At 40.9% G+C, this 25694-nt stretch overlaps 1 protein-coding gene across 1 annotated transcript in view; it reads right to left on the bottom strand.

Moving 5' to 3' along the window:
* Positions 1-25694, bottom strand: part of LTBP1 (latent transforming growth factor beta binding protein 1) — a gene marked incomplete at both ends in the record, with an annotated part of 196334 nt that overhangs the window by 28313 nt on the left and 142327 nt on the right. Inside the window, 5 exons of the mRNA XM_080340785.1 lie at positions 796-921; positions 8596-8721; positions 14785-14907; positions 20695-20817; positions 22851-22973. Coding sequence (XP_080196911.1) covers positions 796-921; positions 8596-8721; positions 14785-14907; positions 20695-20817; positions 22851-22973 — 621 coding nt within the window. The remainder of the gene's footprint in view (positions 1-795; positions 922-8595; positions 8722-14784; positions 14908-20694; positions 20818-22850; positions 22974-25694) is intronic.

Genomic DNA, 25694 nt, shown 5'->3' with positions numbered 1-25694 from the left:
CTTCTGTAAACCTTCTAACTCCTCCTCTCTGTTTGGCATTCCGTTTAAGTCTCCGTTCCTGGTTAATGTGCTTCATCCTGACTCTGACTTGAAGAATTTGCTTAATGAATACTCTTCATTGATCTGGTATTAATTTTATATTAGAAACTTGTGCTGCCTCAGATGGCTCTCAGGTGCAAGCATCCCCATTAACAGATCTGGAAACCTATTACTCATGAGAGAAATGTGAAATATTTACACATTAACAGAAATCTCACATCTTTTCATGGCAATGGGTGTCTTTCCTGGAGCTCAAAGCCAATGTTAAAATCTGTTCAAATATGATGTTCCTAGGGAGATTGCCATCTAGTTCAGACTGGCTGCACTACGTGCCAGACGTTATTTCCTGTAGGAGGTAGTATAGAGTCCTGGTTATTCAGCTAAGAGACTAAACAGACGTGCCATCTAAGTAGGCTAATGTATTAAATTCAATCTGTTATGATTTATATTTGTGAATTGCCCTGACGTGCAGAAATAGTGGGGTTTCCTTTTTTTTTTTTCAGCTTATTTGCTATTGGTTTCCATTCAGTCCCAATCCAGGTTCTCATTAAATGGATATGCAGTTTTAATTTTCCATCTGGCACAAAGTTCAGTGAGTAAAGCACAGCTCAACTTTGTTTTGCTAGGAAGTGGTATAATTTTAACAAAAAATGATGGAAAACAAAAACTTTTTTGTGAAGAAATGCATTTTGTTTATATGCTGCTTTGTGCTCACCAGAACCTTGCAGGAACGATTACTTGCACCTAAGAACTCACCCGTACACCCTTGCCCATCCTGTGCGTCCTGATACCCTTGGTAACAGAGGCAGCGGTAGGAGCCATCCATATTTTCACAGAACCCATGACTGCCACATATTGTGCCATTCTCACATTCATCAACATCTGCAAGGAAGAATTTTAACATCAGACAGGCCATGTGACAATCAAAGGCAGACATTCATACAATGTGCAGGAAAACAACAGACCAGCCAATTTTGCAACGGATGCAGCCATGTCCCTCTATACATTGGGAAGAAAACCACAAATGACAAGACACAAAAATTTAATGTAAGCACACGTACAATTTAAGAAATTGTTTCAGTGTTACCTTCACAGGAAATATACCAGACAACAGTTTTGGTCAGCTGGCTCCCATCTGTTTCACCAAATCTCCCAATCATGGCATGATGCTCCATACCATGATATAAGACATATTTAAAATATGACCATCTCTCTGACTTTCTTTCAGATTTTGCCAGTGTACAACAAGAAGTCAATGACACATGTAAAAATGAACCCCCTGTATGAAAGTGAACTTCATATGCCTAAAAGAAGAGTTCAAGGCTATGTTTGCATCCATTGTGCAGAAGTGCTGCATTTATCTCATTCTTGCTGTCAGCACCAAAGAGAATTTCATGGTGTATGTATGTGTAAGTGGTAAATGTCTGTGGACTGAGCCTTCTGGATTTAAATTTACACGTATGAATAATCTTACTCAGGTAAGTGAAGTAATTACAATGCCTGCACCCTTTCCATACTGGCCCTTTCATTTGTAGCTCCCATTTGTGGTTTGCTGGCCTTACAAGTAAGAGTCACTTCATGCGTACGTCTCTGACTCAGCTGCCCATCAGCCTATACTGAGGCAGAGTGACTTGTGGCAGAATGTGCTTTATTCTTGTAAGTGTATTACATGAGCTGGGAATGTATTATTTTTATCTTCATTCAAAGACCTAAACTCAAGGCCCTGACCGTCTGTGATCATTGAAGAGGTCATGGTGTGTTTTTCTGGAGGAAGAACTTAACTGAAACTGGGAGCCTGCCAGGATACTACTAGGATTAGTACCTTCTGAATTCCTCTGCAGTTCAAAGCAGAGAAATGATTGTTGTACTGCTTTCTTAGAACGGTTATGACTGTTAAGTAAGTTTGTTGTCCACTGGGAATTACCTTCTGCACTGTACCTCAGGAAATTACATTTTGAATAGTGAGTAAAGTGATTTGCTTTTGATTTATCTGGGTACTAGCTACTGTTGTTAATTCTGCACATTAGAGGACACCTTCATGTGTGATGCCTACTATCATTCTCCTCCAGTGAAGGCTGTAGGGCACTCTCTGCACTAAAGGGCTGGTGGAACTGAAACCCACATTGCCAGAGCCAGAGGGCTGCTCTGAACAGGTGAGCAGCACTGCTGCTCAGTGTCTCTCTGAGAGGAGAGAGTAGGGCTCAAGTGCAGTCCTGTCTACTCCTCCAGCTGTTCACAGCTGACTCCAAAAAAGCCCTAGAAAAGTCAGCAAAGATGGACCTCATTGTTTTCCTGACAATGCTCACTGAGCAAGGACAATTTTACTTTTAAATTGTGTCTTATGCTTGGCTAAAAAGGAATTCTTGGTCTTTGAGGCACGTGGTCACAGCTCCCTAAGCTACCCAAATTTGACCAGCACATCATTACCATCCACACATTCCCTAACAGGTAACCTGTTGTGCGGCCCTCTCACTCCCCAGGTGCCCAAATTCATCTATACATGCTTCTGTCTGCCTCAGGGAGATACCTTTTTGGGCTCCTGAAGACCAGTTTTTCCTATTTGCTGTGGCTGGGGTTTGAACAGGTTTAGAACTGCATGCAGATTTTTAATGCCAGAAGAGACTAATCACATCATGTAGCCTGACCACTTAAATAGGTTAAAAATGTCTCCAGCAAATTTCCTTAGTAAGCTGAGGAATTCTAACATCTTTTTCAGAAAGGCATCTATTTTCACTTTAGGATGTTTAAGTGATAGGAAACTTTGCTCTTCTCCTACTAAACTGATTCTCTGGTTAACAACCTTCAGCTAAAATATAAAAAAATACAAAATTTATGCAAAAACTGTATGTAATACATAGACTGAAATCTAGGATAATTGTTAAAAATTGTTTAAAAAGTACTTGCAGATGGAACTGGCAGAATAATTTACTTGGTATCTTAGTTTTGTCAATGAAGGCTTTAATGTTCTTTATAGCTTGATTTATTAAAGAAAGGAAAATATTGAAGGAATTTATCTTAGAAAGGGTTATTTGTAGTTGGCGAAGAATACAATACCTCCTATGTTTATTCTGAAGGAACTGACTGTGAAAATTTGAGAGGTTCCTGCACACTATACTTATTGAAATCCACGACAAACTCTCCTTAGTAGAACTAATTCTGCAATAAGAGTAAGCAACGTCTATCTGTATTAAAGACACTGTCAAAGGTGAAAGGTCAAGTATTACCTTTGATACTCTTTCCTTTTCCAGTCACCATAATGATGGAATTATAAAAAGATGCATATAGAGTTACTGGGAGAAAGAAGATACAAGTTCTTTACGGTCATGTTTTTCTGGTCCCTCCCTTTTGCTGCTGTGCATTACACCTGCATAACATATCTTATTTAAATTTTTATTCTCATCTGATCATCAGAGCTTCCCATATCTGGTCAAAAATTCTGATTACTCTATCTTTTATTCAGAAAATCCTGTTAAGAAAGGGAATTCGAAATGTGTAAACAATGGTGGATTGACAGAGAGGAATTTAAGACAACAGACAATAATGCAGTGTTTGTATTTTCGGTGGCCAACTATAGTTTAATAACAGAAGTTCCTGAGCCCCAGGACAGTTACTCCGTTAAAAGCCTAGACAGGAGAAACTACAACTGGGGATTTTAGAATTACCTAAATTGCAGTATTTCTCTTACTTAATAGCTAAATGTTAAAGGAAGCAGATAGGGGAATGGATCATGCAGCTGGTTCTCCAAGGGTAAACTAAGGTCATTGACTAAAAAGCTGCAGAAACAAAACTTGTGATTGTAGCAAGTGTCCTAATTTAGTTCATGATATTGCCACAGAAGAAGGCTTTGTTTTTAAAAAGTGCACAGTCTGGACATGACTGGATCTTTCACTGTATGGGAAACTAAAGAGAAGGTCCAAGCATCAAATACTTTTCCTTGTCTAGACAGCTCACTCAAAGGACTCCTGTTTTACAGCCGGAAAGGGCATTTGTTTCTTAATTCACACTATAAAGCATGAGGCTCGCAATCGGCAATTCTCTTGCTATATGGAGACAAAGCAAGGGGAAAAATAAATATGAAACTAATCTACCTCATGTCTCTACAGTGACTAAAGCAGCTCTCTGTAATTACAACCTGGTTTAGAATCCATGACTCAGTGCTGCCTGCTTTAATCAAAACTCCTTTGATCTAACATCATCAGGATCTAAAGAAAGGCAAAACACTTGTGTGCTGAAGCACATTCCTATTCAGCTCAGCACTGTATTCCTGTTTTCTGCCGACCTGACCAAGATGAAGGCATACTTAACCTCAGGCGTGGCATTTAAATCTCACTGAAATCTACTTACATGGCAAAGTGTCTGGAAGAGGAACTGTTTCCTAGGACAGTTCTGTACGGTGCTTGGAGGAACAGAGCTCCGATTCTGAGACTCCCAGGACTCCCCATAACACCCATACATAAAAATCACTGTATGAGAAAATTAGGAAAATGAATATTTGAATAAGGACTTTGACCATCTAGAGGCAGTAATGCTGGATGGTCATTCCAACATTGCAATGATGTGTGTGAGAGAGAGATTCTTGTTCCTCCCTTTATGTTCTTACTTCTCTAGCCAGTATCCAGCTAAGAAGTATCTGATGCCCTAAAACATCTCTATCAGCAAACATCAGAAGGCTGGGGAAGTGTGTGATTGTCCATTGTGAAACAGGAAGGTAGACCACAGGACATGCTCTGGAGATGCATACTTCAGTCCATGTTTGACAGAAGCCTGAGCTTTCCTGCTTCAGTATTTAACCAGAGTTGGTGAAGCTGTGAAGTCATCTACTACATAAAATGTACTCCATGTATCAGATAACACTCTACGCCAAAGGAGTCCTAGATTTCCCACACCCTTTTCTTAAAGCTGCCTTGTCTTCCCTATATTATGGGCAGAATAGTGGTTGTGATGTGCAGTCACAGCAAATATCTACTCTCTTAAAATGTCTTTGGTTCTTTGTTTCCCCATCAAAAAGCTCAGTTGGGTGACTTGTTCAGTGGACAAGGAAAGCAGAACAGGGTACAAGACAGTAAGTGAGGGGGAAAGGAAGAAGTAGAGGTCAGAGAGCTCTGGTGGGATGAGTAGGTTTTTTTGGAGTGCCTGTTGAGGCAGGCAGTGAAGCTCAGGGCTTGGAGCAGAGAGAGGGAAGAGTGAGGGAGCCACTTGAGAGACATATAGGATTGGACATGGAGACAGAAGAGGCACTTGGGGCAGGTTATTGACTTCAGCATCAGAGAACCTCCAACTTGAGTTTTTGCCAGCACGGTTGACTAGCAGCCAACTGGGTAAAATGCTGCCTTTAGAAGAAACCCAGAGAACTCGACAGGGAGCTGGGGAGCGCTCCGAGAGCCTCCTGTTCAGAGAGCCTCGTGCAGCCAAATTGCTGAGCCTGGGGCCAGGCAGCAGTGGAATGTCACCGCTACAACAAAAGTTTGTCTGCACCTTGGAAGAAGACACAGTCTCCACAGCTGTTCAGTTTACGTTGGCCAATGGCCATAAAAACTCTGTACCAGAACTGAACCACATGGGGTTCTTAAATGTTTTATGTTGTTGTTGTTTCTGACTTTTCAAAAAAACTGACTCAAACCCATGCAAAACCAGTCTGGAGATATGGAAAATCTGCTCCCCAGGTACAGAGAGGCGTCTGAAAAGAGCAGAATTGCCTCAGGTTCTTTCTCTGATGGTATAAACGGTTATTCTCACTTCACTAGAAGCAAATTCACAGAGACATCTAGTGTAAAGAACAGTAGCTCCTGCGGCTGGAAGTCGCATCCTTTCTCAGTACCTGGAATGTCACACATTCTTCGTCTTTCTGATCCTTTTGTTTCATCTTGCCTTTTTGCGTGAAGCTGACTCCACTACAAATATTAACACTGATGCTACCAGTGCTCCCTTAAATGAATTTTTTCAACTCCAGAATTGTTTTTATTAAAACGACAGAATGGAGAAATGAATTGTGGTAGAAAAGGAGTGCTGCTGCTTCAGAAGTACCCTTGCTTTGCCAAGTTATTAAAATGCTTTTCCAAATGCTGAATAGAAAGTCTGATCTGTATTCCATACACATCACCAATTGTGAAGCACGCTCAACTGGTTTTGTACTTGTTGTTTTATTATTCATTAAAAAGTTCCAAAACTACTCACAATCCTGGAAATAAGATCTTGTGATTTCATCTTTTTCTATTTAGCGTAAGTTTGGCTTTTTTGTTCTAATGGAGATTAACTTTGTAATACTTGATCATATGTGATAGCAACCCTTCCCTGGGAACTGTGCTACTTTGTTAACTGTCAGAGATCAGACAGAGGAGCTCCCTGTTCCTGGTACATGCCCTGAAATTAGATGCCACCAGGTGGTGGGTTAGGTGATTTTTTTTTTTCCTTCTTTTTTTTAAGGTTGTGTTTCTATTCAGTTCTGCCTCTTTTAATTTCTGAGAGTTTGATTTCACAACGTTACTAACTGTTCTTCTAAATTTGGTTTGGAATCAAGTGTTTGGTTTCTCCTAAGAGCTGGCTGCATTCTTGTCTGACCACTCTTTTTTTTTTAGCTATGCTCAACAGTGAGGCAAAACACCTGCTACTACTTTTCTTGCAGAGAAATTGAAGATATTTAACCATATCCTTCCTAAACATTGGGTGAAATGTATCCATGCTGCCAAAGGAGTCCATGAACATGCTTTGGAATTATCCCCATTACTTGAAATCACAAACCACTGCCTTGTCCATCAGTCACTGGGGTTACTCAGATTCCTTCTCTCAGACCAGGCTTTTGTCTTGGCAGCAAGGGAACGCTGCTTTCAACTTATGCCATGATTACAAAATAAAGTAAATGTTTAGACAGGAAAAAGCACCAAAAATACTGCAGGATTTTTTTAAAGTTATCAATAATAATTAAAACACGAATAGTTTGTTTGATGTCACGCTATATCTAAATATACAGCACTTATTCCCTTACATCAGCATAGCGGTATTCTTGACAGTAGTGTATTTCATTTCATTAGATATTATATTACTAACTATATGGCAGGTTATATGCCAGCTCAAATAGTAATGCTGTAAGGCTGTTTTTCCTCTGGTAAAAGTAGGAGGAGTAAACGGAACAGTCAGACAAAAGCTTCAGTACACCCCCTCCACTGAAGGAAGAACCTTTTCACTGTCCCTCAGTGAACTATAAGGAGAGCTGGCCCATGAAAACCAATCATGTATGGATTTCCTGGCCTATAATTTGGGAGAGAGAACAGCTTTGCTTACTTCTTGGATGCTTGAGATCCACTATCCATAGGTTTTAACACTGAGCTATCATCTGCTCAGCGCTCCTCCTCTGCATGCATCCTGTCAAATTACTACCATATAATTTTTTTCCCTTCTGAACTTTTTGAACAGTCTTGAACAGTCCTGTCATCCGTAAGAACAGCCATTCTTCATCCAGTTAGGGGAACTGTTGCTTTGTGTCAGCATCACTGACTACACAAAGCCACAGATGATCTTGGTATCATCGCGTACAAGTCTCCGATTTTAAATTCTGTGCAAGAGTGCAGCATCACTAGCAGTGTGTGCATTCCATTAGAAACAGGATATATTCTCATGCTATAACCAAGTAAAAAGCCTCATTACACCTAAATTCTAGGCTCCTGGTTGATGTTTCTCACTGGTGTTATTAGTGGAGCAGCTTTTACCACCGTATATGAAAAATACCTGTATAAGCACACCTGCATACGCTTATAAAGAACAAGCTGGCTTTAGCACTGTAAAGATCTAATTACTGCTATTTACTCCATTTCTACCATTTCAAAATGTCTGAGGTTCTATCAGACAGCATTTTACTACAGTTTCTCACTGGAGTTACTTGTGTTGTATGGATGCTTCATCTGCATCTTTTCAAAAGAAAAGTCTTGACAAGCAAGGTTCTTTTGTCTCACACACAGCAATGAGAACATTCAGGCAATTCAGGATTGCTGCTAATGCACTTCAGTTTCAAATTAAATAATCCTAAATATTTATGGCACAAAGGCCTTACCCACAGAAACTTATCAGAAGCCTGAGTTCCAAACTAATTTTACATGCATTCTATAAATTTTTATTCCTTCCACCCTTGCTATAAGATGGAAATAATTTCCATTTTCCTAACTATTACAGATGTCTACTTGTTTAATATATCTTAAGAATATCATTCCCTCCTTTGCCATCCTTTGCCAGAGTTAGGTTAGTATTCCTTCTTTCTCACTTATTTCTTGTGCTCAAAAAATACAATCCAATGTTAAGATAGGAAAATTATTAAAAATCAAGAAAAGTGAACGCAGCTTATAACAAACACGAACTCCATCACCTTGCCGATTTTGTACATTTCCTTCTTATGATCAAACAGCAACACATTACACCCTGCATGTACAAGAAAAAGAACAAAGGGCCCTCACATGGCAGATCACAGAGTTAATAGTAGTTTTGGGGTATCAGACCCAAAGTGACTGCTTTTCTCACCTGGCTAATAACAGCAAATCAGTGGGAATGCATTACGGTAACTTGTCTCACCTTCACATGTCCGACCATCTGCAGACACAGAAAAGCCCCGCTCACATATGCACTGGTAGGAGCCATCCGTGTTGAGACACTCCCCATGAGGCGAACAGAGGTCAGATCTCTCACATTCATTGATATCTAAAAACACAGAGACATTAATAGCTTTGCAAATCATCCTACCTTTAATATTAACCCTAAGTTCAATTAGTCTTAAAAGCAGCTTTTATTTCCACCAGCTATGTAAACAGCTATGTAAACGGGGTTCATTTTCCAGAGTAACCAAATCTTCAGGGATCACTCTTAATCTCTGTATAGGCATCAGTATGTTTTGCTGCATCATACTCTCACTATATCACACTCTGTGATGAGGATGAGCAGATGAGAGTGATTTGTGAGAGATCAGTAAAAGCTCCATACTAGCCAACATTTCTGCGTTAGGGGAATTCTCCGTCGGCTCCATCTCACTGCTCTTTGCTGTGTGCTGCTCAGCTTGTGCATCTGGCTCCATGTGTTACCAGCAGATCTGGCGTTGCATCTTTCCCAGTAGGCTGATTTCATATAATTTAAAGCCAAATGCTCTGTTTTGCTGATGGGGAATGGGAATGGTCCCAAAAAGATTGCTACATAAGAGTCTGTCTTTTTTTTTTTTTTTCTTTTTAAATTTAGCATTTTTCAAATTTGTGAATCTGAAAAACAAGCATTTCTTTCTGATTGATGTCTTATCTTAAATACAAAACCCGCCATCACAACTTAAGCACTGCATTCATTCATTAAGGAGGTACCACTTTCACATGAATTACCATTCACATTGTAATTGCACTTTCATATTTTGCTTTACGAAAATCTACTAAGAAGTTTTCAGTACTGTGCTGAGATCAAACACACAGTTATGAAAAAAGCTTACGCACATGGCTCACTCATCCATCATCGCAGATAATAGAATTTCTTATTTTTAACTGTGTCTTTTGTTGCTTAGATTCTGGCTGTTGTTATAGCCACACACAATGCATCAAAGTATGGAGACTAAATAAATTATTATTCCAATACTAGCATTTCAAGACCCATGACATCCATTATAAAATTTTCTTTAGATACAAACTGATCTGTCTTGTTTGTAAACCTTCTAGGCCAGTGTCCTGAAGTCATGGCACATATGTGGAAAGAGCAGAGGCAGCTCAGGGAAGGGCAGTAGTTGTATGAGGTGCACAGTGAAAAGTCAGCGCGCTGGGCTTCACACAACACTCGTATGTGTAAAGTTTTCTCTGAATTCATGGTAGATGCAGATCAATGACAGACTTCCTGGATCTCTCTGAAAGTCGCGTAAAGTGGGAGATCAGCAATGACAAAGACAGTACAGCGGTATCTTCTTGGGACCCACATAATTCTCAAGACTCAGCTGTCAGTCTCTTAGTTTTGACAGCAAAATAGTAGAAGCCAAACCAGGTGATTACACAAGGCAGATATTAAAAGACAGGAAAACAAAATTAACAGTGTTAGAGAAGTAGAGTATAATTTGTCTGAAAGAACAAACTGCATGCTTTTCTAATGTTTTGGACTCTTTTCAACTTTACTCCTTACCAAAACGCATGTTCCTAATTTCTAGTCTAGTCCAGATTGAACATGCAGACACTGCATTGTGACAAATTTGCCAGTTTAATTCAATAGCTCTCTACTTTCAGTTATGGTTTCCTTTGAACATAATAAGGCTATGAGCAAGTCACTTCTCATGTTTTTCTTCAACAAAATACACAGTTTAAAAGCATTCAATCCTTTTCTCCTCCAGGCCATCAGCTTTTTTGGGTTCATCTCCAATTCTCTTCAGCTGATCAGCATCCATTTTGAATTGTGGGCACCAGAATGTCAGTGTACAACAGTGTGCCAAAGGCAGTTGTGTCAGTGCAAAACAGAGGTAAACAAACTTTTCTTACTCTTGCTGGATATTCTGATTTTTGAGTCTGGGGAGTGCATTAGTCCTACCAGCTACTGGGTTGCACTGGCAGCTCACATTCAGCTGTCTCTGACCCCTAACTCCTTCTCAGTAACTGTGTCCCAGAAGGAAGTTCACTGTCCAGCAGGCATGGCTGAAACTCCTTCAATACAGAACTGGATATAATGAAACGCATATCGTTTGCTCACAGCTACTATACCATGTCATCAACATCACTCCGCCCTAGCAGACTATTATCTGGATCTTTTACCATGCCCCTAATCACTCCAGGTAAATACTCTCAAAAATTTTACAGGTTTTCTTACTATTACAGAAATCTGATAGAACTGTCAGTCATTTTAAAATGTCTCAGTTTAGCTGCCGTTTTAAATATTTTGAAGGCACTGCTGAAATGTAAAGAAGTCATCATTTATGATGCAAGTATGTCTAGTTTTGTCCAGTACAAAATACAAGACAAGAAATACGCTGAAGATTTCTACCTTTGTCAAATAAAAAGCCTGCTGTTGCAACCTGTAACAGCTAAGCAACAAGCAGTCAAAAGATCTAGCCAAAGATCTCCCTTTATGTTCTTTCACTGTGTCCCATTTTTTGCTATTCTACCTTGTCAGGATTCATTGTATCAACTCCTCCTTTCTTCCATGTGTTTTGATATTCATCTGGCTATTTCTCAAGTAGCTTCACTGCCCTCTACAGCAAATTGTTATTTTTCAGTGTTAGTGGTCTTCTTTCTTAAGTGTAGCGCTCTTACCTGAAATGATTTCCAATTTTCATTCACATCTTTCTGTTAAAAATACTGTCTATACTGTCTGTTCCTTAGGTGGCTCATAAGTGGGGCAGCACTCTAGAATTGAAGACCAGGAAGCCTCTCACCCCCCTAAGGTGAAATCGGTGTGCTCAGCTTGCTCCCTGAAATGCCTGTACACCAAGGCGTGCAGCATGGGGAATAAGCAGGAGGAGTTAGAAACCTGTGTTCAGTCAGGAGATTATGCTCTGGTGGCAATTACAGAAACATGGTGGGACAGCTCACATGACTGGAATGTGGTCATGGATGGCTATGTCCTTCACAGGCCAGCCAGGTGAGGTGGTGGAGTTGCTCTTTACGTGAAAGAGCAACTACAATGTGTTGAGTACTGTCCGGGCATGGATAAGGTGCGAGTTGAGAGTGTATGGGTGAGAATTAAGGGGCAGGCTGGCAGGGGTGATACTGTTGTGGGTGTCTATTACACGTCACAAGATCAGGGTGAGGAAGCTGATGAGGCCTTCTACAGGCAGCTGAGAGCAGCCTCACAATCACAGGCCCTGGTTGTGGTGGGGGATTTTAACTTCCCTGATGTTTGCTGGAAGGACTACTCAGCCAGAGTCTAGAAGGTTCCTCCAGTGCATTGACGATAACATTCTGATGCAAATGGTGGAGGAGTGAACTAGGAGAGGTGCACTGCTGGACCTCATCCTCACTAACAAGGAGGCTCTGGTTGAAGCAATAAAGGTTGAGGGCTGCCTTGGCTGCAGTGACCATGAGATGGTGGAGTTGAGGATCTTGTGTGGCAGGAATAGAATAGCAACCCTGGACTTCAGTAGGGCAAACTTGGCCTTTTCAAACATTTGCTAGGGGAAATCCCATGGGCAAGGCTACTTGAAGGTAAAGGGGCCCAAAATGGTTAGCGTTCAGGGACTGCTTCTACCAAGCTCAAGATCAACACGTAGGAAGTCAAGGAAGCAAGCCAGGAGACCTGTGTGGTTAAACAGGGAACTGCTGGGCAAGCTCAAGTGGAAGTGGAGAGTTTACAGATCATGGAAGGAGGGGCTGGCCACTTGGGGAAAATATAAGGCTGTTGTCAGAGGATGTAGGGAGGCAACTAGGAAAGCAAAGGCCTCCTTAGAATTAAACCTTGCAAGACAGGTCAAGGACAACATAAAGAGCTTTTTCAAATACATGGCAGATAAAACTAACACCAGAGGCAACACAGGCCCATGGATGAATGAGGTGGGTGCGCTGGTGACAGAAGATACAGAGAAGGCAGAGTTACTGAATGCCTTCTTTGCCTCCATCTACTCTAGCAGAAGCTGTCCCGAGGAGTCCCGTACTGCTGAGGCCCCAGAGGACGTCAGGACAATGGAGGAGTTTGCCTTAGTTGATGAGGACTGGATTAGGGAGCAATTAAGCAATCTGGACATCCATAAATCCATCGGTCCGGATGGGATGCACCTGCGGGTGCTGAGGGAGCTGGCTGAAGTCATTGCTAAACCACTCTCCATCATCTTTGCCAAGTCTTGGGAGATGGGAGAGGTGCCTGAGGATTGGAGGAAAGCAAATGTCACTCCAGTCTTCAAAAAAGGCAAGAAGGAGGACTCAGGTAACTATAGGCTGGTCAGCCTCACCTCCATCCCTGGAAAGGAGGTGGGACAACTTATCCTTGGTGCCATCTCAAGGCATATCAAGGATAAGATGGTCATTAGGGGCAGTCAACATGGCTTCCCCAAGGGGAAGTCGTGCTTCACCAACCTCATAGCCTTTTATGAGGATATAACGAGGTGGGTAGATGATGGCAGAGTGGTGGACGTGGTCTACCTTGACTTAAGTAAAGCATTTGACACAGTCTCTCACAGCATCCTTATAGCTAAACTGAGGAAGTGTGGTCTGGATCACTGGGTAGTGAGGTGAACTGGCTGAAGGGAAGAAGCCAGAGAGTCGTGGTCAATGGGGTGGCGTCTAGTTGGACGCCTGTATCTAGTGAAGTGTCTCGAGGGTCAGTGCTGGGACTATTCAATATATTCATCAATAACTTGGATGAGGGAATAGAGTGCACTATCAGCAAGTTTGCTGATGACACCAAGCTGGGAGGAGTGGCTGACATGCCAGAAGGCTGTGCTGCCATCCAGCGAGACCTGGACAGGCTGGAGAGTTGGGCAGGGGGAAAATTTAATGAAATATAACAAGGGAAAGTGTAGAGTATTGCATCTGGGTAGGAACAACCTCAGGTTCCAGTATAAGTCAGAGAACAGTGTATTAGAGAGCAGTGTAGGGGAAAGGGACCTGGGGGTGCTGGTGAACAACAGGATGACCATGAGCCAGCACTGTGCCCTTGTGGCCAGGAAGGCCAATGGCATCCTGGGGTGTATTAGAAGGGGGGTGGTCAGTAGGTCGAGAGAGGTTCTCCTTCCCCTCTACTCAGTCCTGCTGAGACCACATCTGGAATATTGTGTCCAGTTCTGGACCACTCAGTTCAGGAAGGACAGGGAACTGCTGGAGAGAGTCCAGCGCAGGGCAACCAAGATGATTGAGGGAGTGGAGCACCTCTCATATGAGGAAAGGCTGAGGGAGCTGGGTCTCTTTAGGTTGGAGAAGAGGAGACTAAGGGGTGACCTCATTAATGTTTACAAATATATAAAGGGTGAGTGTCACGAGGCTGGAGCCAGGCTCTTGTTGGTGACAACCAATGATAGGACAAGGGGTAATGAGTTCAAACTGGAACACAGGAGGTTCCACTTAAATATGAGGAGAAGAAACTTCTTCACAGTGAGGGTAACAGAACACTGGAACAGGCTGCCCAGGAGGGTTGTGGAGTCTCCTTCTCTGGAGACATTCAAAACCCACTGGACACCTTCCTGTGTGACCTCATCTGGGTGTTCCTGCTCCAGCAGGGGGATTGGACTAGATGATCTTTTGAGGTCCCTTCCAACCCCTAACATTCTGTGATTCTGTGATTCATAAAAACAGATGGCAAAAGGGAGTCATGAGGCATGTCTACGTGTGAGCCAACATGGGGTTGGGATCATTCAGAACTAAAACCTGGTAAGTATATTTCTGGGTAGGCAATGTGACTCAGCCTCAGATAACACACTCTCTTCTTCCCCACCCATCTTTCACAAAGCAGTGCAAGTGTTTCAGAGGTGAGAGAGGTTTATCTAATGTGACTTGACGCTAACTGTACTGCTTTTTCTGTTACATCACTGATTCGCAAACATAAGAGGCTCTGTCAAAATATATGTTTCCAGGATTTGGGAAATTGCAGCACTGTATCTCTGTTAGTTCTAATATAGATCCTCTTTCAAGTTATGAAGGTTGAGATTTCAGCCTCTTGAAATAATTTCTCAGCACATATTTACCAGAGCAATAAATTATGAGAAGAGTAAGAAAGTACAATGATAAATGAGTTTTTCGTCCTTAGCATGATCTGTGACTATCAGAAGTTATGCTTCCAAACTTGCACATTTATAATAATGACACAGGTATTTTTATAGCTATTTCATACCTTGACAGCCCCTATTCGCTATCTGCTGGAAACCATCTGGACAAGTGCATTTGTAAGACCCGTCAGTATTAATGCAGCTTCCTCCACGGCAAATATCACTGTCTTGAAGGCATTCGTCAACATCTGAAATAAAAATGTAACTGAATTATTAGATTATGGAAAAACTGATGAAACTTTTAATAGCGATACTTTGATATTAATGTAGGAACTTGAAGCTACAATGCTTTTTAATAATGCTGTGTGTCTGTGTGTGGAAATAAAGTGTACTTTAGGTTATCCTTTTAATTTGCCTTTCTTCATATCATCAAACTTTTTGTATTTCTTGAGAGCTTTAAAATTTGACTTCATATGTCATTCATACCTAGCAAACATGTCTAACGTGCCATCTGCATCTCTCATGAAAGCTACCTTAACAGATCTTTATACCATGCTCTGCTATAATGGTGAATGTTGTGTTACAGTCATGCAGTTCAAAAGAAATCCAAGCAGCTACACATTCAGAAAACAGGCACAAGAAATGCCTACTAATGCAAAATCTGCACCTTTGGATATGTTTAGATCACTACACAGACATCTCTGAGCCGGAAGTGATCTGACTCAGCCGTCCCCGAGAGCATGGGCAAGCCCAAGCATAGCTGGTGTGTCACACCAGACAAGACGTGCCTGCGGAGACAACTCACAACCAACCGTGTGGACAGGAGGCTTGTAGGCCAGGACCACCCTGTGCCTACGCCTACTTTTCTATGCAGTTCACGCGCTGCAGTACGGCCATTTGCAGGCTTAGCAGCTTCGTCACAAAGCGGAATAGCTGGTTTTGCACAGCACTGCACTCAAGCTGTAAATCCATCTCCAGTGTCAGGGCTTGCAGGGTCCAGCTCCTGGCTGCCCAAACACCCCGTTCCCAGCACCATGCCTCAGGCCTGCAGGCTCTGCCCCCCTCTCTTGACACCCAGAGCATACATGCTCACTGACACACAGCAGGGCAAGTTTCAGGATACAAACTGGATATATAGTAATCAAATATTTCCAGAACAGGACATTGGCATTGTCTGCACCTAAAGTCTTTTCTTCCCTTTGCCTTTCAAAGGGCTCAAAGGCAGCCCAGTGGAGGGAACAGAACCCAGCTACTGCAGGTACAGGATTAACTCAGCAAGTGTCTACATTCCAGTGATTTTATACAGTTGTTTCACTACAGCTAAAGATCACAAGGTATTTGATGACTGGTCCTCTACATTTTAAAAGCAAACAGAAAATAAGAGTCAAATAAAAGAAGCATTTCATAAACACCTTTCCCCTACGTTCACAATGCTCTACCTCATAACTCACTGAGTTTATTGCTCTGATAATGCAGATAGTTTCCTTTGAAAAACTGTTATCAAAGACTTTTTTACTGCCTTTAATTATTCTGACTTCTTAAGCATGGATTTTAGCTGATTAGAATTGTAACTTTTTCCTGTGCTGAAGGAATGAATAACAGTTGTAATCAAAAAAGAGGACATGACCTCATTTCTACACTTATCTCTGGAAAGACCACACTATATTGGAGTGCAACTATCCTTGGGATTTAATCTATTTGATAAAAATAACACACAGGGATAGCGTTCTTACATGAAGAAATGTTATTGCAGAGAAAACTACACTTAATGCTGACAAAGTTATGACCTTTTGATAACCATGTTTTATAATAATTTTCATTGTGTTTATTAAAACAGCAATTAATTTTGACTAGGAGCATGGAAAAAAATTAATGACTCCCTTGTGCTGAGGTAATGCCAAGTCTCACAACAAAAAGGCATCTTCTGCCAAATTCAGTCAAAATGCGTTATATTCTGTATAGGACGCAAACCTCCCTTTCTCCAATGCAACTTTTCACAGGTCTTATGGTCGCTGCACAAGAATCTCCAGAAAAATCAGAGACAGAAACTCATGCTTGAGATGTTCAGTGCTTTTTGCCACTCTTTACACGTGCACGTCTCGAGCATTTTGGCTAGCAAAATCTCTGAAGGCTCCTAGGAGAACACTGGAGCCTCCTATGCTTCAGACAGGCTCTTTTCCAGTAGCCCAAGTTCTTTGAGATGTATAATCCATGTATAGTCCAACTGGTGCATATTCATACTTCCTGTCAGTTGAGACAAGGCCACAGGTGCATCCACATTTTGTGTTCCCTCATACTAAGAGCAACACAGGGCAGATACTCTCAGTGTCACTTTATCTCAAGAACAAGACGCTGAGTGAGAGAATAAGGCAGAAAGAAAACAAACATGCATGTGTTCAAGCATCTTGAAGACCTTTGACTACTAGGAAGTAACCTCTGTTTCTATCTTCAAGTGAAAGTTTGTGCACACAGCCCACCTGTGGATGGTCATGTACTTCCAGGCTACCAAATTCCAAGCAGAAAATAGAAAGTCCCTACAGGTACTGCCCCAAGGGAATAGTTCTTCAGCCCTGGATAACAGGGTATCCAGGCCTTTACAACAGGAATGGACATATGGATTATTACTCTCAGGTAGAAATGAAAGTATGAAGGTCTCAGTCCAGCTTTCTCATTCTGTTAAGAGATCAGTGCAAGGATGCATACAGAACATGTATACTGCACATATACATGCATACACCAACGTATGGAACAATTATTTGCAAATAACCTTTATTCTTAAACAAGGGAAATACTGTGTAAAGACTTCCAGACAAAAGCTTCAGCCAGAGAGTTGCCAGAAGCACAGCTGAAAATGAACACAGCATAATTCTGCCGAATTCTGCAATATCCCAAGAAGTTTGCACAAGTATATAATGATTGAACCAGTAAACTGTTTCTTGAGCTGCTACATTTTAAAGAAAATTCTTAAGTAGAAGAAATGCTTATTAAATAAATACGCACATTTCTTGCAAGTGATTTGCCAATCACATTTGCTTTACAGCAGGATGCATTTTTGGGTATCCTCTGATATGACAAATGTCCATCCCTAAGTCTTTGAGAAACTAGACAGAATTTGAATCACTCTGTTCTCTTCACACAGCTGTGCTATGCTATACCCACAGTTTTTGTCATCTCTTTCCTGCTTTCTCTGTGAAGTATTAGAAAACATTCTGGTAAATAAGCTAATCTGAAAATCAGAGGCCATCACATGGAGAAATGCTGGATGTCTTCTCAAGGTGATTTTCTCTTTATGGGAGTTCTGCCCTGCAGTTCATGCACACAGCTGGCTGAACTAACAGTCAGGCAGAAAGCCATTTTCATAAAGATGGGAACCTGGCTGTGAGGCTGAGGAGCTCCGCTGATATGAAAAGAATGTGAGATTTAAACCTGTAGTCAACTGAGTTCCCTAAATGTGCACTGAATACTTCAAGTAGCTTTCAAAAACAATTACATCACAAGGTAAAGAAAAACATGAGAAGTGAATATATAGCAGATAAATCAGCTGCACAAAACATTCTTACTGACAGCAGAACAAGCATAGTCTGTTCAAGCTTAATTTCCAAGGTGTAAAAAGCAGTCTGTAATATCCTGTACTTCAAAAAATATTGAAGGGTTATAATGAAAGCACAGAAGAATTTCTTCCACTTCAAGAGGTGAATAGATTTTGTGCAGTAGTTGTAATACTTATGAAAATCTTCAGTGAACAAAATGTCTCTACAGAAATTAACCACCCTATCACTGGGAGGAAAAGCTGTAGGTTTGGTTACAAACCTTTGCAAATAAGACATAGACTCTGGTGTGAGGAAGCAGTTTTACCCTTTTTCCTTGTATGATCCAATCATTCTTTTGCCTTGAGAGATTCTGAATAAATTGCCCTTGAACAGGATCAAGAAAGAGATGAAGATAAAGCAGAGACCTGTCCTGACAGGCCATTGCATAGCAATGGAGAGCAGCAGAAGTTACTATGACTTCTTGGGCTGTATGAAACGCACCAAAGCAGTCTCAAGAGAAGTTCTGGAAAACATTTGGTCCTCAAGTACAACGGATTTCAATTAATTTCTGTATTTCATTTGCTCTTCTTCACTACAGGATGGTTTAATTGACCATTTCATATCCTCACACATGCTAACTAATCAAAAATCTGCCTCTGCAGACTTGATGGTTTGTAAGGCTTCGTGCTGAAGGAACCAAAATGCTTGCAACAGTTACAAATCCCACTCTCTCACCATCTCCCTCTCCTATGCAGAGGAAAGGAAGAACCTTTTCTAGTTTAAGGTGGATGAGGTAAGAACTCATAATTTAAATTGCAGCAATAGAAGATTACCATAACACATTTGGGAAAAAAAGAAAGCCTGACACAAGAACAGCAAAGCACTGGCACAGGCTGCTTGAAGAGATGTTTGCAATCTTGTCCGCTGGAGCCTACTCAGAGCATGTTTGATGAGTCCCTGTCAGGAATGACACCATATGGTCTGTTCTGCCTTTAGGAGGCAGGATGGACCACTGACCCCTTCCCACCACATTTTTCTTTGATTCTTGATACAGCATCTCCGCATCTGTTGCAAGAGATCATGAAGTTCCTGAAGCCAGGTGAGAGCAAAATTATTTGACACAAGTTTCTAGTGCCTTGCATCATCAGACCACATTTCCTGAAGCTGAGAAAAGTGATGCTGGTATTCAACAGGAACTCTGAGAAGATAGTATTTAAGTTCTTCTGCAACCAGATTCTCCAAACAGGTCAATATTGAAGTGTATCAGTGTGCTGAGGAGATTTGATAAGATATCTTTATTCCTTGTTGGTGAGAACCTCAAGAGATGCTGTCACTCATTACACGTGGACAATCCAGTTTCATCCTTGATGGGAAAGTCTGGTCTGATATTACAGGTTTGTCTTGAGAAGACAGCATTTAGTTGGCTCAGGGCGAACTGCTCTTCTTCCTTGATGACTTGAAGAGGAGGTTTTCTGACCTATTGCTGTGGGTCAGAAGGTGGGAACTGCCTCCTAGAGTGCTGTGTGGAGGGTAACCTAGGAGCAGAACACTATCAGGTAGAACAGCAGTGAGCAGCTGTGTCTTCCATGGTATCCGCAGCTACAGAAAACACACCAGAGACTGGATGCCTGTTATGTGCTATTACCACATGTACGGTGAGAGCTTAACTGAGAGATTTTTCCCCCATAGGATGAAAGAAGGAAGCAACTGAGCTACAATCTTTTCTGGAGCTCACTAGTGACTAATCTCACATGCTCAAGGTGACCATGAGGAGTGCAAAAGATGTTCCCTATCAGGTGGTATAGGCAACGATGAAGAAGAAAGAGTACCTTTGAAATAATTCATTAGAAAAAAACCTGTTTGCCAGTTACTGGCCAATTAAATTGTTTTACTTGAGAGATAATAGAATGTTTCTGGTTTCTGTAACATGGCATTTCTCTCTATATTTACTGTATGTATTTCACTTCTTATTTGTTTTTACAAGCTCAGTATGTAGACTGCCTTCTGAGACACTGAAAGCTGTGAGCTCCACCAGATCCCCCTGGAGCTCACCTTACACATATTTTCTCCTGCCAGTGCACATGTGGGATTATGGTGGCTGGCTACAGCTTCCCATAACCAGCTGGAGAAGAAGTTTCAGCTTAGCAGGGCCCCAAGTGAATAGTGTATGCTGTAATACAGAACCTCTTTGTCAGAATGTAAGCAACAAGGTTTGGAAAGGCTTAATTGTTTTGGGTAATAATGTCAACTGTTCTTTCAGTATTACTGTTGGAAACACGTGTTGATTTCTCGTATGTGGAAAGATGACAGGGACTATTTCTAAGAACCCATTAAATATGTGGCTGTGTATGTAGGGACTTTTGAAAGGTTGACAGTAAAGTATAGAGGAAGAAAGAGAAGCAACATGTCTTTCTGGCCCATTCTCTAAAGAGTTCATGTCTGTAGCCGAAATATTCAAGATCTTATTGAGAAAAATGCATTGGTAGCTTAAGTTCACATGCTTACCTTCACACTGATCTCCAGTCATTGATAATGCATAGCCCTGGCTACAAATACATCTGAAAGATCCTTCTGTGTTCCTGCAGCGTCCGTTTGTACAGAGTGATCGCTGCTGGCATTCATCTATATCTGTAGCAAAGAGATGGTGAAAATACCAATTACCAGTCAAGTGGTGCAATAACCAATTCTGAACAAAAGACTAAAGGAGAGGGCCAGTACTGCTCCTTTTAGTCTTATTAACAAATGCAGACAGTCAATACAATGCACAAAATATATGAAATGGCAGATTGGGTGTTTTCCTTGAGATGACTGCATTCAGCATTCTCTCTTATATTGTCAACACAACCCTCAAGCACAAGCGGGTACATACAGACACAAAAATACACACACATGCTGCTTGAGAGCTGCTTTTGTTTCTTTTCTATCTGGCAAAGGTAGCAAGACAGCCGCTCGAGTGAGTCAGCAAAACCCACAAAATACTTTCCAGCAGGATCACCGCCTTTTAACACAGGGTGTGGTTTTCAGATGCACACTGACAGGCTGTTCCCCTTTTAAATTGTACCTTCAGGCTCCTTTAAATACATGCCTTGTAACAGTATTAATCCTCTAAGTGTCAGGAAATGTCTCTTTGCCTCCACAATCACAGTTAATCCCTTAGCGCTTGAGTTCTCATAAACCGGGGTCAGACTGGGTTAACTGATGGACTTGAACACCAAACTTAAGTTTTCCTAGGAAAACCTCAAAACATTGGAGGGGAGTGGCACTTTGAATTCAGAACATAGCACATGTCTTGTTTGAGCTAGGAAGCCTGCTTCCCCTCCCTTATTTATGAAATACTCATTAAGGAAGAGAAATTGATATGGTAAGTTCTTAGTCACTTCTAGGATTTAGGAACAGCTGAATGTCTTTCTGAAAATACACTCCAATTCAAACAGGAGAAAGTTACTCAATGAGGTTTTTCAGGTCTGTGTTACGGCTATGTGGTTTGACCTCTTGAGTAATGGTCCCTTGCAACCACAGAAGTTTTGAATTTAAGGATCACCAAAATCTGTGAGGCTGCATGAAGCATCTGGGCACGTCTACAGGTCCTGACTTTTGAAGGGTTCACTTTAAGAAGAACAGTCTGCACATGCCAGCTCAGCTTGGCAAGGGCCCTTTTCCATGCAAGGCTCAGAGGAAGCAGTCAAATTTTGTCTACATACTTTCCCCAAGACCAGTCTGCTGTGTGTCCTGGACAGCACATTTAACTCGCTCAAGACACTTAACTTACACTGATGTTTTGTTTCAAACTTCCTGACAAATTCACATGAACGACCGTTTAGTTTTACTGTATTATTTTTAGCACTCAGAAGTCTGAAAGTGTTTGGTGCTATACACAGACACTTAGGAAAGGGTGGGAGGAAGGGAAAAGAAGGAAAACTCAACATCTGGCAAGAAACATTCAGGTTTCTCTGTGCTCCCACAGCTTGGAGACATTCTACCAGATTTTCACCTTTGGGGAGAGGTTTCAAGAAGTCCCTGCTCCCTAAGGAGAAGGATATTCATGCCTCCTGTACACACTCTATGTTCTTTCTCAGTCTGCTCTGCTCTGACCTCAGACCTAATTTTGTTCCACTTAAGCAGTCCTGATGGGAACTGTAGATGCGGAAGAAATGTAGAACCTGACACTTGGGAGATACAGGTACCTTTCTTAGAAATACACCACCAAACTCTCTCTCCACTAAATGTACTATTAGAAATGCAGTGACACCAATGCAGGTCAGTGTTAACTAATGCTGTGGGACTCCAAGAGAGCGCAGCCTGGGTTTTTTGATTCCACTCACCCACATAAAAGAAAAAAAAGAGAAAAAAAAGCAATTAAGGCAGCAAAAGCCACTGTGCCCAAACCTCCAAAATGACAGAAATGCCAAGGATTCTGCTGAAATTCTATTTTAACAATACCAATATTACTACACATTCTTGATTGGTTTTATAACAAATGTCAAAATCTACAATGTGACCACGGAAGCCATAAAATGGAAATACATACTCTTACGTTTTTGGTTATTTAGCTTCAGTGTTGTACATTTGTTGTTTCTCCATTAAAAGGAATATTATTAGATGAAAAATCTTATCTAAAAGGTAAGTGCAACCTCATGAATTTTCATCATATTCTTTCATACCTTCACACTGATCCTCTGATGCAGAGAGTCTGAAACCTTGGCCACAAATACATCTGAAAGAACCCTCCACATTTTCACAACGTCCATTTGTACAAAGATTGCCATACTGACATTCATCTATATCTGTGAATACAAAGGAAGCGTAAGTGAATAATTAATTTGTGTACAACCATCTTTCAGTTGAGCTTGGGAATTTATTCAAATTCTGCCATAAGAATGGTTATAGTCAGTTTTCCTATATATTGTGACCTTGACTGCATCCACATCATCCTTACCTGAATAAGATTATTTTGCCCATGATTCTCCCCCAGTTTCCCACCATAGCTGAAAACAGTGCAGCTTTAGTATACTGAATAGGTCAGCAAATGCTGGCACACTCACTTCTGCATTACACAGATTTCCTCTTAGGGTATGTACCTGTGATAAAAGCACTAGCAGCTGCCAATACCTTGTAACCATTACCACTAATCCTTCTGCTATCGCAAGGAAGAGCCCAGAAAAGCAGACATAGCTCATGCCGGCAAGGCTGTGTTTCTAACTGTTCTCTCTGAAACCATTAAGACATGTGCCCTGGTCGGAATCCTCCAACCTGCTGAAGTAGGAGCTCAAAAAAAAAGAAAAGGAAACTATAAAAAAGGTCTTAGAAGTAAGATATCTTTTCCTGGTCACAAATCATCCTTTATTTACGGGAGGACTCGAAAGAATTGTTTTTCTATAAGCTATCCCATAGACACCTGCTTTCATCATTCTCTGAAAGAAGGGTATTAATTAGATGGGCCACTCACTTTAGCCAACATGAAATTTGCCACGCTACTATTTAAGAATAACTTTCAAGAATTCCTTCCTAATGCAATTTGTATAAATCAACAAAGAAAAAGGCAAATATATAAATAAATAACATCTTTTGTTATAATCTCAGCCAGAATTAATTCAGTATTCCAAAATAATCAATATTGTCTTTTTCCTAGGAGCAGTTTTCAACTAAAAAAAAAAAAGGTTAATTTTCAAGTTTTATTTATTTTGGAGATGTAGTTAACAGCAAGCAGATGTCCCTCTTTGTATGGAAAAAGCTGTATATTTTAGCTTCACTGATGCAGAAAAAGAATTACACCTTATTTCCTGTTATGTGCCAGAAAACATATTACTCCCAATTATCCTGTCTTTTGCCACCACAAAGCACACAAAATACATCAACATAAAAGAGTAAAACTACTTATTATTTGAGGCACTTGAGCTGTTTAGGCAGCTATAGCAAAGGGAGAGCTGGAAACAGATTAGAGGTCTTTAAATCATCATCATAGCTCTTATTATCTATTGTGAATATCTGCAGTAACTATTTTCCTCATATATTTATCATTCATGGCACTTTACAAGCTCCTGTACAATCCCACTTTGACAAAGCCCATCTCACCCCAGACACAAACGACATCACCATTATTGTCTGTATTTCAAATGACTGACAATTCTTTTTTCCTCACTGGAGCCTCTGACTTTGTAAATAAGATGCCCTGTTGCAGCCTGGCCAAGAACATCAAGCGGCAGATCCTCCCGAGAGGTGATAGCACAGACCCACAGGTGCTCTGCTGCAGCAGTTCAATAATAAAACGCAACCTTTGCTCTCAATGTATATGATCAATGCTCTAATTCAAGAATTTGTTAAAATGCACCGAACCTAATTCAGCAGTCAGGCATGTGAATGTCCAACTGAATAACAAACCTGCTTCTTACAGATTCATCTTCATCTACTTATGTCCAAGCTACTTGAAAACGAAGCCTATAATATTATTTCTGGTTTCTGGATAGGACTTGAGGATCAAGATACTTTCCCATAAAGCCAGCAATAGAACTTAAACTTTCTGAGATGAAGTCTAGCACAGTTATGCTTCTATTGAAGCTCCCTACAGCAGGCCTAGAGGTATATGGATCAGCTCTGCTGACCTCTGTATTAGTTCTGAAACCTTCTGATGGGGTCCCTAGTGTGGTACAAGCTGAATATTGTTAGTTAACCACATACCTGCAAAATCCACCACAGTGATAACCATGAGGGCGAAGTGGTCCAGAAAGTTTTGTCAATTTAATTTTTTTCATTTATTCATCACCACACAGAAGTGTGCTCTAGATTCACATACTACTTTATTGTCTTGTACTTTATCCTTCTTCACATACTACTTTATTTCTACATCATAATACTTTATTTGAATGTGAAAATGTGGTGAAAGATTAAAAAAAACCAAACAATGGTTGCAAATAAACCTAAAAAATATTTCAAAGTGTATGTGCAACACAAACACATTGAGGGACCAGGGACAACAGCAATTTCAAGACAAGGAGGGGGCAGAGTGTGCAGGTAACATTTTTCATTTCTTCTGATATGCATCTCACATTGGATATTACCACCTAAACAGCAAGAGGATGTATTCTACATAAGTTTGAAGTGAACCGATTGACTTGCCTTTATTAAACAAAAGTGGTCATGTTCCTGGCTTTAAATCTTGGAAGATTACAGTATCAATAGCATCAAAGAACTGCAGAATTGTTACACTAGACGTTCTAGGGCACAAAGTGCAGGCAGAGGAATAAGGCGAGGTCAACAAAAAATACCGAAAACAGAACTGGGGAAAACCAGCAGAGCTGCAAATGACCTAAACTAACAGCAGAAATAAATTTCTGGAACAATGGACTTAAATAGCCTTCACAGATAAATTAGAAAAAACTTTCCTTTCCAGGGTATTTAAATGGTACCAAATTACAAAGCTACAGATTGAAGACAAACTGTCTGCATTACATTTACTAAAATGTGTGTGGCTCATTTCCAACATGACGTAAGTCTAGCATAAACAGAAA

This window comes from Nesoenas mayeri, assembly GCF_963082525.1.
Source record: "Nesoenas mayeri genome assembly, chromosome: 3".
NCBI lineage: Eukaryota > Metazoa > Chordata > Aves > Columbiformes > Columbidae > Nesoenas > Nesoenas mayeri.
Note: the sequence above shows the minus strand (reverse complement) of the source record. Positions and strands in the feature narration are given on the sequence as shown.